Here is a 12,441-nt window from a genome sequence, read left to right as displayed (position 1 = left end):
ATTGTTTCAACCGTCAATTATCATGGGTCACCAATGTATTTTGTATCTCCTTCTATCCTTTATCTAAACTCCCACTCGTCAAGTCTCCAGACACCGCAATATATTAGTTAACATGTCGTCAACCCACACATACATATATCTTGTGTAAGCACTGATAAATTGTGTTTGTCTGACTGTAATTACTAATCCAATCTTTATCAAAACTGTAAATGTCGCATCAGATTTTCGAATTATATTTTCATATTTGAATAATGTGGTTAATAGACATTAAATAAATTGTGATTGCTCTTAAACGTCCTGAGGGATGCAAAAGGATTTACTTCAGGGATAATGACTGGGAGATATCGTTTCCATACTGTAGAGATATTTGTTACGCGTCCGGCGTCTTGCTTGTAACCCACCCATTTTGCGAATATTGATTCAGTACAAGATATACCGTGTGGTTCCCGGCAGTTCCATGTGGTTCCCGGCATCAATAGAAAAAAGAATAGGAACACTCCATCTCTCTCCCATGGATGTCGTAAAAGGCGACTAAGGGTTAGGCTTATAAACTTGGGATTCTTCTTTTAGGCGATGGGTCTGTCACTATTTGAATCTCAATTCTATCTTAAAGCCAAATAGCTGAACGTGGCCTATCAATCTTTACAAGACTGTTGGCTCTGTCGAGTCCACAAGGGATATAGACGTGATTATATGTACAAGACATACTTAATAGTAAATATATGTACAAATATTAAGCATAAAAACGCTCATCCCGCTTCTCAGAGGGAACACAATTAAGTCATTCCACTTCCATTATTATCACTCTCTTTATGTTCCGTTAAGGGTACTCTTGACCTGACCTTTCGCCAAGAAGTTTCTGATTTTATCAAGATACGTTCATATAGGTTTCCAATTCACACTCTCCTCTTACATTTGATTATTTAACCTGCTTTAATTAATCCTTTGATCTCGAACCATATATTCTTTAACCTTTTCCATTCATATAATTAGGGAAGCATTTCTATTCTTTTCTCATCACAACATTATCTTAGCGCGCTGTTCCTTATCTATTCACACAATTTACACCGATCGTACTTTTAAAGCCGAATGGAACATGGAAATGAATTCCACTGCATTTATTAAGCTTGCTTGCCTCTTCCATCACAGGTAACTCACACTACTATTTCTCAAAAAATTTGGATACATACAGATATATCCCTTGCGGAGCAAGCCAACAGTCTCGAAAAGACTGAATGGCTACGTTCAGCTATTTGACTTAATGATAGAATTGAGATTCGAACAGGGACAGGTTGCTAGCCCATCGATTAAAAAAATCTCAAGTTTATAAGTCTATCCCTTAGTCGCCAATAACGACATCCATGGGAAAGTGAAGGAGCAGTCCTATTCTTTTGTATTGGTGCCGGGATTCACAAGTTAAATTTATGTATTAATTAAGGATACATACATACATAATATCACGCCTCTTTCCCAGAGGGGTAGGCAGAGACTACCTCTTTCCACTTGCCACGATCTCTGCATATTTCCATCGCTTCATCCACATTCATAACTCTCTTCATGCAAGCTCGGCGGTTTCGGGTACTTTTGACCTGACCCTTTACCAGGACGTCCTTAATTTGATCAAGATACGTTCGTCTAGGTCTTCCCACTCCGACCTTTCCCTCCACACTCTCCTTGTTTATATCTGCTTAGTCAACCTGTTTTCATTCATCCTCTCCACATGACCGAACCATTAAGGATATTTGAAATATTTACAGGTTCGCCTCTTCCTTCAGCGCCGCCGTTTCACTCTCAGCTGAATTTTGCCACAACGGAATCAGGGATCGTATCATAATACTTCAATCATCGTTTTTAGCATTAGCACAAGTTATTATAGCAGCCATTTCATGGGCTGTGCTCATCCAGGATTGGAAGTACACTTTGTTCGGAGGATACATAGGTAAGACAATAGTCAAGTGATAGATCTATTACTTTTATTATTATTTTTTTCAGGGGCGACACCCTTAGATACTCTTACAGGTTATCGCGATCTATTCTACGATTAAATGAGATTTAACTTCTAAGGTTAACTAATTATATATTTTTTCAGTTTTAAATACATGGAATTTCTATTTATACATAATGTCGCTGTGGTCATTGGCGTCTTTCTTAATGTACTCGTGTCTACCAGAAAGTCCGAAATACTTGGTGATGCAGAAAGAGTATGCAAGGGCAAGGGAGATACTTATAAACATTTATAAAGAAAATACTGGAAAACCAGCCGACACTTACCCTGTAAGTATCTGATACTGAACTATTTTAGACCTATTATAAATATATATACGGGACAATATATATAGGACAAATAACACAGATGTAAATTCGAGACTTGTGTTACCAGATACTAACTCAACGATACTATATTTTATAATAAATACTTATATAGATAAACATCTAAGACTCAGGCCAATGAGAAAAAGTTATTTTTTCATCATGCCCTGATCGGTTCGAATCCGGAACCTCCGGTGTCACAGACAAGCGTACTACCGCTGCGTCAGAGGCCGTCACTATGTGTGTGCTGTGACGCCATCTATTGGCACTTTATGAAAAGTAATGCCCCGGCGAGAGAGAGAGAGAGAGAGAGAGAGAGCGTAGCGGAAGGGCACAACATACCTCTTATTGAAAGATTTCGTAATTACGAGTATTTTCTTAATTTCTGTGTCTCGACTGCATATTGACACCTGATTTATTACACTGCACAACAGCATTTCTGATGATTGGGTTATGTTACATGATATTAGTCTAATTTTTTATGACAATTTCAAATCTTCAACTGAAATTTTTGTATCAGCTCTAGTTAAACAAATATTACATGTGGGTCTTTGTTAATAACACGCTATATATTTAAAGTTAATCCTATTTTATTTAGATCTTAAGTTGAAAATAAAATTCATTTACTTGATTTTCTTTTTGAAGCTGAAGGCATGGAGCTATTCTGAATGCTCCAACAATAGTCAGCCATCATGTGTGAGTTCCAGTAGCCTTGATAGCGTTCCTCCATCGTACGAAGATCTTGATGAAATCTCTCGCCATGTTCTTCACTTAGATCTCCAAGATTGGCAGAAAAATAGTCCAGGTGGTTGTGAAGAAAGTGTAACTTAATGCTCATGTTACATCCAACTTCTTGAAAGTGACATTAGTTGTTCGACGTGTTGAGGACAGTCAGAACTTTTTTTATTCCCCAAAAAATTTTTAACAAGCCAAACAAACTCATCCCATGCCTTTTTCTCAATCTCTGTCATATTGTCTCTAAAATTTGAGTCCTTTATTAACGATCTTATCTGTGGCCCGTCAAAATTGCCTGCTTTTATCTTATCGGCACTCAGTTTTGGAAACTTTTTTGAAAGAAAAAGAAAACAATTTCCATGTTTGTCAAGACCTTTGACAAATTGTTTTATAAGGCCAAGTTTTATATGTCTCAAGACACTTCTATATGCCGACCTTATGCAAGGATATTCCCACTTGGCTCGATTTTTTTTGTTTATGCCAGTTATGTTTACCAAACAAAAATAACAGTCGTCAAAGTGGTTCTGGGGTTCATTCCAGATCATAGCGGTTTCGTACCTAAATTTATTTCCTTTCTCATTTGTCCACAAACGTAGAAACTCAACGCATATTTTACATACCTTTTGTGGAACCCAAGGCTTATTTTTCATATCCAGTGGGTGACCAAAGTAGTTCATGTAAGCTTTTTTTACGAACGCTGTCGCGTTTAAACGGTATTCTTTAAATATATATTCTCCGCAAATGAAACAAAAATGATTCGGATTATTCACACAACTTCGTTTTGGCGATGCCATATCAAATTACACTGAGAAAACTTAAAAAATAATAATTATCAGCAAATTAATACTATAAAACTGCAAATTTTAAGTGAAAGCTATAACAAGTAAACAAGAGCTGTTACCAAAAAAAATGAGGGTATTTTAGTATCAGTGACATCAAATCAGTAAACATCACGTGATAAAAGTCATTCATCAGACAAAAGTTGTAATTTTGTTGTGCAGTGTTATCTGATGGTACATGTTATACTCAATTCTAAATATTTTATTGCTGTTCCGAGACATGAGTAACCATAATAATCTTACCCCCTACCCTTTCCTATAGAAATAATGTTTTGACAAAAGTTTGATAAGTAGTATATACTTAAGAGTGATTATTAATTTATTAATTAATTATAAATTTATAAAAGTAAATTCTTGTTGTTGGTATGAAAAGCCCTTTCTAATCTGTAAACATTTTAATCCTCAGCTTTCCAAATACCTAGAATACATGTTGGAAACCTTAAACAACTTACGTAGTTTTGAAATACCTTCAAACTATGAACTTTCCTATAATGTTAGCAGTTATTCTAAATAGGTTAGAATTTCAGCACATACATTTACAATGAGAAACTATTAACCAGCTGGGACTTCGCTTTTGAGGCATAAATTTGGTTCTATAGCGTTATGTACTCTTCAGATTATTCTAATAAAATTTTTGGAACCCAATATCGATCCTAGTGTGCCAACCTTGCAAATTATGTTATACCTACAGGGCGAATTTTTATTCGTTATGGTAATATATGTATGAGAAAATGTATCAACTATTTAAATAATCACCACGTATAATAAAAAATACACAAAATATATAACGTGGCCAGGGTTTGCTTAGAGACTTTTCTTATTATATTTATTTTATTTTAATTGTTATTTATACTATAATATCTATATTAAATATACTGATATTCTTTTATTTCAGTACAAAAATATATGGACAAACGAAATAAAAGAAGAGATTGATAAATTTTCCGAATCGAAGAAGGAAACTACGTTCTCCCACCAAATTGTCGTAGGCCTTCACAACATAAAGCCTATGTTTAGGAAACCTTTAGTCAAATATCTAGGTGTGATATGTCTCATTAATTTTATGACAATGGCTTCGTAAGTACCGATTCTTTTATTAATAATATGAACCGTAAACAATAATAAAATTATTCCCCACATTCTAAATTTACTTCATACTCAGTTCTCTAACGCAATTTCCAAAAGCTGCCTGAAAGAGATTGCATAGTGCGATTAGGCTGCCTTTGTGCATCATCATATTTGCAAAGGACCTTATTTTCGATTCGTTTATTTTGATTTATGAGGATGTCTTTGCGATACTGGACATCTTTAAATCTTATTAACGAATCTTGATATCAGACAGATCAATCAATCAGACTATTAAATCATCTAGCCATCATGAAAACTTAGGCTAAACCCTGACTGCACCCGAGCTTGTGAAAAAAGGGTTATTCTTCTACTGTGTAACGGTGATAAAGCTGAAGACAGGTTTGGTATCGCCCGCAGTCGCCAAATTAGAAGTATGCTCTAAAGCAATGACCGTTCAAGATGTTCACCTTGAAGTGAAAAGGGTAAAAGGTTACTTTAAAGAAGGTGCAGCACAGTCAGTGGGAAGAGTAGATGGAATAGAATAGATAGAAATAAATTGCACAAATAAAAGTACCATGGAAATTAGTGGACAAAAAAACTCTCTATCAAAATCAAATTTGTTCCCGTCGACATTTTTTTTATTAATATTATTCACAATGTGATACTAGATCACAACAACCTTAAGACCTTCTCAGTTATAAAATTCAAATGTTTCAGATATAATATCATAAGATTATGGTTTCCCCAAGTCTCAACAGTGGTGGAACATTACAAGAGCGGTGACCAAGATCTCTGTACGATGTTGGACTCTTACACAGACGATCTAAAACAGAGACGACTTAACACAACTGCTGAGACGCAGTGTGTACCGGTAAGTATACAATTTACAGTAATTATAAGCAGTAGAGTTAATACAGTATTATTTTCTAATAATAAGCCCTACATACATGGTGCGTCGCTTTAATAAAACGTGTGTTAGATTAATAAACAATTAGTGACTAGTAAGACTCAAATGTTTTTTCCAATGAATAATAAGAATAAACTTCAAAATCTCAATCAATTACAATATGGAGAAGAATCAAGAACTCGGAATGCTAATGGACAAAAGAGTGCTAACTTTAAACACTTTCTCTTCTCTATCTATCTTTTTTAAATGTAGTTATAGTTTGAAGAAATAATTATGCCTAAATTCTTGATTGACTACACTTATCTGCCATTACTTGAAGAATAGGACTATTTGAGTTATGGTACAAACTAAGTAAAGGACAAAATCAATAACAACTTCTAATTGCATCAAAAAATGTTTTAAGAGGATAGTAGATTGAAAATTTCTTACTACTTTATTGATCTCTCAAGACCTGTTTGATCCGATCTGGTTAAATATAAATTTTACCAAACAAGCATGGCATTCCATAGGATAGCATTTTAGGTCCCTTACTTTTTATTGACAAAATCAATGTCTTAAGCTGACCCCAAGATTGAAAACCATGAAGTTTTTATAAGATAATATAACATTTCAAGTGCAGTTGATTAAGAAAAAACTATAGCGAGTGTAAGTGAAATATTTTTACATTCAGTATGAAATCGTATATTACAGACTAGAAGCGGCGCGGAAACATATATCAATAGTATGATAATCGGCGGTGTAAGCATAATACCAATTTTGGTGACTGGTGTAATAGTGAATCGTATAGGAAAGAACACTTTAGTAATTTTGGGCTGTTTAGTGTTTTCTGGAGCTACCCTGGGCATGAGATGGGCTGACACGAAGACTACAGTAGTGGCTTTGTTTGCTGTAAATGTGTGTGTGGGTCAGACTAACAAGAGCCTTACCCAAGCTATTGTGGTCGAGTTTTTTTCTACGTCTACTAGGTAAGATGTTCCTTTTCATAACCCTTTTGAGGCTGAAAATATATTTTCTGATTATGCGATAAACAGTGACAAAATTATGATAGTGATTTAAGCACTGTCATAGATCGGCTGTTATAAATTACCATAAAATAACTTAATTTATTTTATCACAAAAACATATATATTATAATTCTTAATATAAAAAAATACTTACAGATATTGTGGCAAACGGTTATCTTTTCCCATGAATTAAAAATCAATTTAATTTTTTTTTCATATTCTTATGAATAATTTTCTCTTTATTAAAATAAAAGTCAATTCCTATATCAATATATTATAGGAATCGCCTTTAAAATTACAGTTCACAATTTCAACTTTGTTAAAATATTTGGTATTTCATATTTTTCTACTTGTTACATTTCAGGAGCCTAGCTTTATCAATAATGATGATGTTGGGTCGTATCGGCACACTGCTGGGAAATGTAGCATTCCCGCTACTGCTCAATATAAGTTGTGAAGTACCATTTTTTCTTATATCAGGAATTATGTTAAGTGAGTGCACAATTTATGAGACATTTGATATTAACGGAGGATTTAGCTGCGACTTTAGCGGCGACTTCTTTTAACCCGTGGATTTTGCAGCATTCTGGTTAAAAAGCTCGAAAGCTTGAGTCGAGAATATAATTATAAAAGTCTGGATCGTGATCATTGCAAAAATCGAATATGTTTTGGCGAAATGACAAATCAAGAGTACTCTAAAATCTTGCATGAAGGGATGTATAAATTTTGATGAAGTAGGTATTTAAGGATCGTGGCAAGGTGTCAAGTGAAAAGATGTGAAGTCTGCCTACCTCTTCGGAAAAGAGGCGTGATTTTAGGGTTAGGTAGCATTTGAAGCATTCCGATTAGGGATGGAACTAGAAATATAAAGATAAAATATTTGAAGCGGCTGGGTGCCGAAATTTTTCAAAAAAAATAATTTTTCATTACAGGTTTGGTGTTTGTAGGTTATTTCTTACCTACAAAGAAGGCAGTAAAAACAGGGTAAAATATTTAAGCTATTTTATGATAAGTACTCAACTTATTATTTTATTATTTTTATATGTAAATTTATCTCTTATCAAAGGTACGGTGGATATTATAAATACTTTTAATACAATTGGTCATTACCACTAGTAATTTTTTTATACTATTTTTTCAGGAATAATAAAAATAAATACTTTTGAACTCTGTAATTTTATTTCAAAAATTGGAATGTTTTTTAATACTGGAGCCAAATGACACGCCAAAATAATAATTATAGCTCGATTACCATTAAATAATCTGTAGATAAAATTTATACCTGAAACAAAAAAGATAAAAAATTATTAGGAAAGAAATATTGTTCGAACAAGAAATTTATTATTTAAAAATAGGTACATATATGCTTAAGATTAAATTATTCATTCGCAACAAGTCACAACAATCATAAAAAAAATTGACAACAGTTAGTTAAAATCAATAAAACCATGGGTCCCTACTCCCTATACATTATTATTAGTACTGTAATGTATCACTTCGCCATTTCTTTATTCTTTCTTTTTCTTACTCTCATTATATCGTATTCAAATTAGGGTATATAAAAAAAATTATACAATCGCCATTGGTTCAAAAAATTCCATCACTTTTGATGCAATAGTTTTTGTTAGTGCTTTTGTCCTTTAGCCTTCTATTATTATTGGTATATATGTATATAACTATTGAAATTTCTGCTTGATATAGCTTTGAAAACTTTTTACTACAAGCGTATGGTAGATTTTTTTTAAAGAATAAGGTTATCAAAGTTATAATTAACATTACCTACATAAACAAACTATTTCAAAAAATAAATTTATCAGAATAACAGTGACAACTTTTCACATTCATTCAAATTGGAATAATGACGACATTTATCCTCAATCTAAGTTAAAAAAAATTATACGATATGTCCAAGCCACGTCTAAATACTTACATAGTTTTTGCTAACAACGCCATGCAAAACAAAATAGACAAAAAAACAAATCCCTATAAAATAGTCTATTCGCAAGAAACCAATACATTAAATGTATTCAAAATGGTTTTCCGATACATTAATCTTTGCAGGTTAGGAGTGGAGCGGAGACATACATCAACAGTATTATAATTGGTAGTTTTTCCATGCTACCGTACTTGGTAACAGGTTTAGTAGTAAACAGAGTAGGAAAGAAGCCTTTGATAATATTGTCTGGAGTAATTTTCGCTGTTACAACAATAGGATTGAGATGGGCCAATTCCAAAGAGTTAGTGGTAGCATTGTTCGCTGTTGACATATGTTTTGGACAAACCATCATGAGTATGAACCAAGCGATCATTGTTGAGTTTTTTCCGACGACGACTAGGTGAGTTTTCTCATAGCTATACTATTATTTATATCTGTGTCAGATTTTGCAATAAAATTAACGATCATGGGAACATCATCATCACCTGGGATTCTTTTTTAGGCGATGGGCTAGCAAACTGTCACTATTTGAATCTCAATTCTATCACTAAGCCAAATAGCTGATCGTGGCCATTCAGTCTTTTCAAGACTGTTGGCTCTGTCTACCCCGCATGGGATATAGACGTGACTGTATGTATGTATTAAAGATCATCAACACTTATTTTTTATTCTAACATATTAATTGTAGGTGTATGTCTATAGCTATTTATTCATCGTTAATAGCTTTTTATTCATCATCAATTATTTTTTATCTAATTTTTTCAAATTAAGCTGATTTACCTCTAGCAACAAGAACATTTATTTCTTTAAATATCCTTTACTTCTTTAAGTTCCGATCAACATTTAATGTTTTAATTTCATTATGTTTAACGGCTCTTATTTGTAGGTCTCTTGCTATATCGACTACAATGATGATGGGTCGTATTGGGACATTATTAGGGAACATCGCTTTCCCAGTAATGCTTAGTACGAGATGTGAACTGCCCTTCTTTGTTCTATCAGGACTAATGTTGAGTAAGTATCTTATAGTTGCAGTAGGGAAGTAAGAGAGCTTAGTTGAACTTGCAAAGTTTGCACAGATAGGAAGTCGCTTCGTGGAAAAAACTGACATACAAAATAGGAAATCGGGATCATAGGTGTAAGGCTTCTTTTCAGACAGGTGAGGAAGCAGGACTAATGCTAGGAGAACAATAAGTGTGGAAGTAAGAGAAGAGTGTTACAAAATACGATCCAACTAATTTGACGATAGGAAAATCAATAAATAACATTAAATTCCAAAGTTAAATAGCTTACGTCTACTTCATAAAATACAAATTAGTATTTCTGAATTTAATTAAACATTTATAAGGAATACCGATCATAAAGAGTACATCTTAATTAAGATAGACTCCATTGCAGCAGCTAATGCCATAAACACGCACGATGTAAGGAAAATTTCCTCCAAAATCTATGTTACATCTGCAAATGGAGACTTGAGGGGTCCTGACTTATTATTATCTGTACGCAGTTCAGGTTTAGTACCCACTTTTATAGAAATATATGCCCGTGTAAGGAATAATTTGGGGAGTAATTTGGGAACGGTTAGAATTTCATGTTCACGTGTAACGCAATTGGTTTGAGATGGTTTGCTTATTCACTATATAAGTCTATAAAGAAGACAACTTCTCCCAATTTTCATTGAATAACATTTTATGTGTTGATATAATGTTTCTAAGCTTGAATTTTCTTATTATAATCCTTTGTTATTTTTGATAATATAAAGTGATGGCTTGCCAGTAAAGGCGTATTATGCCTTTGTTTAAGGTGGCCATACTTAAAGTATTTGCATAAAAAAATTTTATAAAGAAAAAAAACCTATGATATTCTATATAACATACTTTTATGAATGATGCTATGAGACAAAAGATTAATGATAACGTTAATAAGATATAATGTTTATTTTTGGAATAATTTTAATGATAGTACTTACTGTAATTAAGCTACGTTATTTCTAATTTATATTTTTCTTAACGTTATTAACAATTTGGTCCTTTTTTGCAGTGGTTGTTGTCACGGCGTGTCTACTACCAATGAGAAAAAAATAAAAGTTAAGTTCTATTATATACTCTTTTTATTTACCTTTTATTTTTGTTAATTCAATTTTGGTATTTAGCCAGAGTTTATGGAGGTACTGGCATTTCCAGTAAAAAAAACATTAAGACCATATTATTTTATAGTACCTGGACGACTGAGCGGAACTAGGTGTTCTGTTTCATACATTTTTTTTGTTTATTAATTTTTTTTTCCTAGTAAATAAAGAACAAAAAATCTTTGTATGGCTGTGATTCGAACCTAGAATCGCCAAAGTGTTAGGCGAGAAAGCTGACCACTGTACCAGCAGTAACTCGCGGGCAAAAATATCAACATGTTAGTTATAGAAAAATGATTTTTAGCAAACATATGGATAAAACTAATTATCGATTTTGGGGGTTGAAATCCATTTCAATTATCTAGCATATTTTATGTTTTTATTATATCGTAGACATATTAATATTTAATCATGTTAATCTTACTATTAATATGTCAGAACAAAGTCCTTATTAACATAGAGATGTAAGTTACTGTAGCAATTGAATTAACTGAGCAAAGATACATAGAATGGCAAATGAGTTTCTGTCCTGACTACAGAATTAATAAAGAGTAGTCGAGATTAAATGGGAAATAAAACGGACCAGCTGTTAAGACTTAACTACAAATGGAATTTTTTAATATTCATCAGTGAGTAATGTTAAGTCTGCCGTGTGGTTTCCAGCACTTTAGAATAGGAACATTCCATCTCTGTCCTATTGATGTAGTAGAAGGCGACTAAGGGAATTCACACAATTGTCTAGTCAAGTTAGCAATCATTAAAACTTGTTGAACGTGGCCTTTCAGACGTTTCAAAACTACGTTCATGAAGCCAACTACATGGATAAAGTTGTGATTATATGTATTTAAGTAGTATATAATATTTAGTGACAGGCGGATTAGAAGTAAAGATTGCTTTTTTCATCCGAAAAGGTAAAGCCTAGACCAAAGTACCAAATTCGAAAAATCTGGGACACCAAAAACAATGTTTCAATCTACTTGAAATTCAAATATGTGTATGGAAGCTCTATTGTGATGTAATCTCTGCCTACTTCTTTCTTCAGGGAAGAGCCTGATTATCATAACGTATGTAGAACTCAAAAATGAGACATTAAAACCTAGTGAAATTTTAGTACATAACATAATAACACTATACTCAGATATTCCAGTTATTTCAATTTCAATTATAAGTTGTTCGACCATGTCCGACACAACTAAGTTGAAAGTTAGGTAAGTTAGTGAGAACCACGCGTCAAGCGTAAGTTATAACTTAGTTACGTTGTAGCTGACTTAACGTCGATTTTAGTTTGAAGTTGATGAGAAATCAATTATGGTGAATGTAATAATTCATTGGATCAATAATTTCGTTATTGTATCTACTAAATTATTTATCGAACTAAATATGTTCTTGTACTTTGATTATATTAAACTTGAGATTGATTTCAGAGTGTTTTATGTACAGAGAATTAGTATCGTAATTGAAACTATAGAAATTAAGTGTCATCGTCTAATATCGTACGTAGCTTTATAGCTGCC

The 12,441-nt window shown here is 33.0% G+C and overlaps 1 protein-coding gene across 1 annotated transcript in view; it reads left to right on the top strand.

The window, feature by feature from the left end:
* Nucleotides 1–10,916, top strand: part of LOC106137269 (uncharacterized) — a 36,344-nt gene extending 25,428 nt beyond the window's left edge. The window contains exons 13-19 of the mRNA XM_060949667.1: nucleotides 1,758–1,939; nucleotides 2,090–2,274; nucleotides 4,780–4,961; nucleotides 5,670–5,823; nucleotides 8,925–9,199; nucleotides 9,686–9,813; nucleotides 10,840–10,916. Of these exons, the coding sequence (XP_060805650.1) occupies nucleotides 1,758–1,939; nucleotides 2,090–2,274; nucleotides 4,780–4,961; nucleotides 5,670–5,823; nucleotides 8,925–9,199; nucleotides 9,686–9,813; nucleotides 10,840–10,883 (1,150 nt within the window). The 3' untranslated portion in view covers nucleotides 10,884–10,916. The remainder of the gene's footprint in view (nucleotides 1–1,757; nucleotides 1,940–2,089; nucleotides 2,275–4,779; nucleotides 4,962–5,669; nucleotides 5,824–8,924; nucleotides 9,200–9,685; nucleotides 9,814–10,839) is intronic.
* The last annotated feature ends 1,525 nt before the right edge of the window (nucleotides 10,917–12,441 follow it).

This window comes from Amyelois transitella, chromosome 19 (genome assembly GCF_032362555.1).
Source record: "Amyelois transitella isolate CPQ chromosome 19, ilAmyTran1.1, whole genome shotgun sequence".
Taxonomy (NCBI): domain Eukaryota; kingdom Metazoa; phylum Arthropoda; class Insecta; order Lepidoptera; family Pyralidae; genus Amyelois; species Amyelois transitella.
This window is presented reverse-complemented; position numbering and strand designations above follow the sequence as displayed.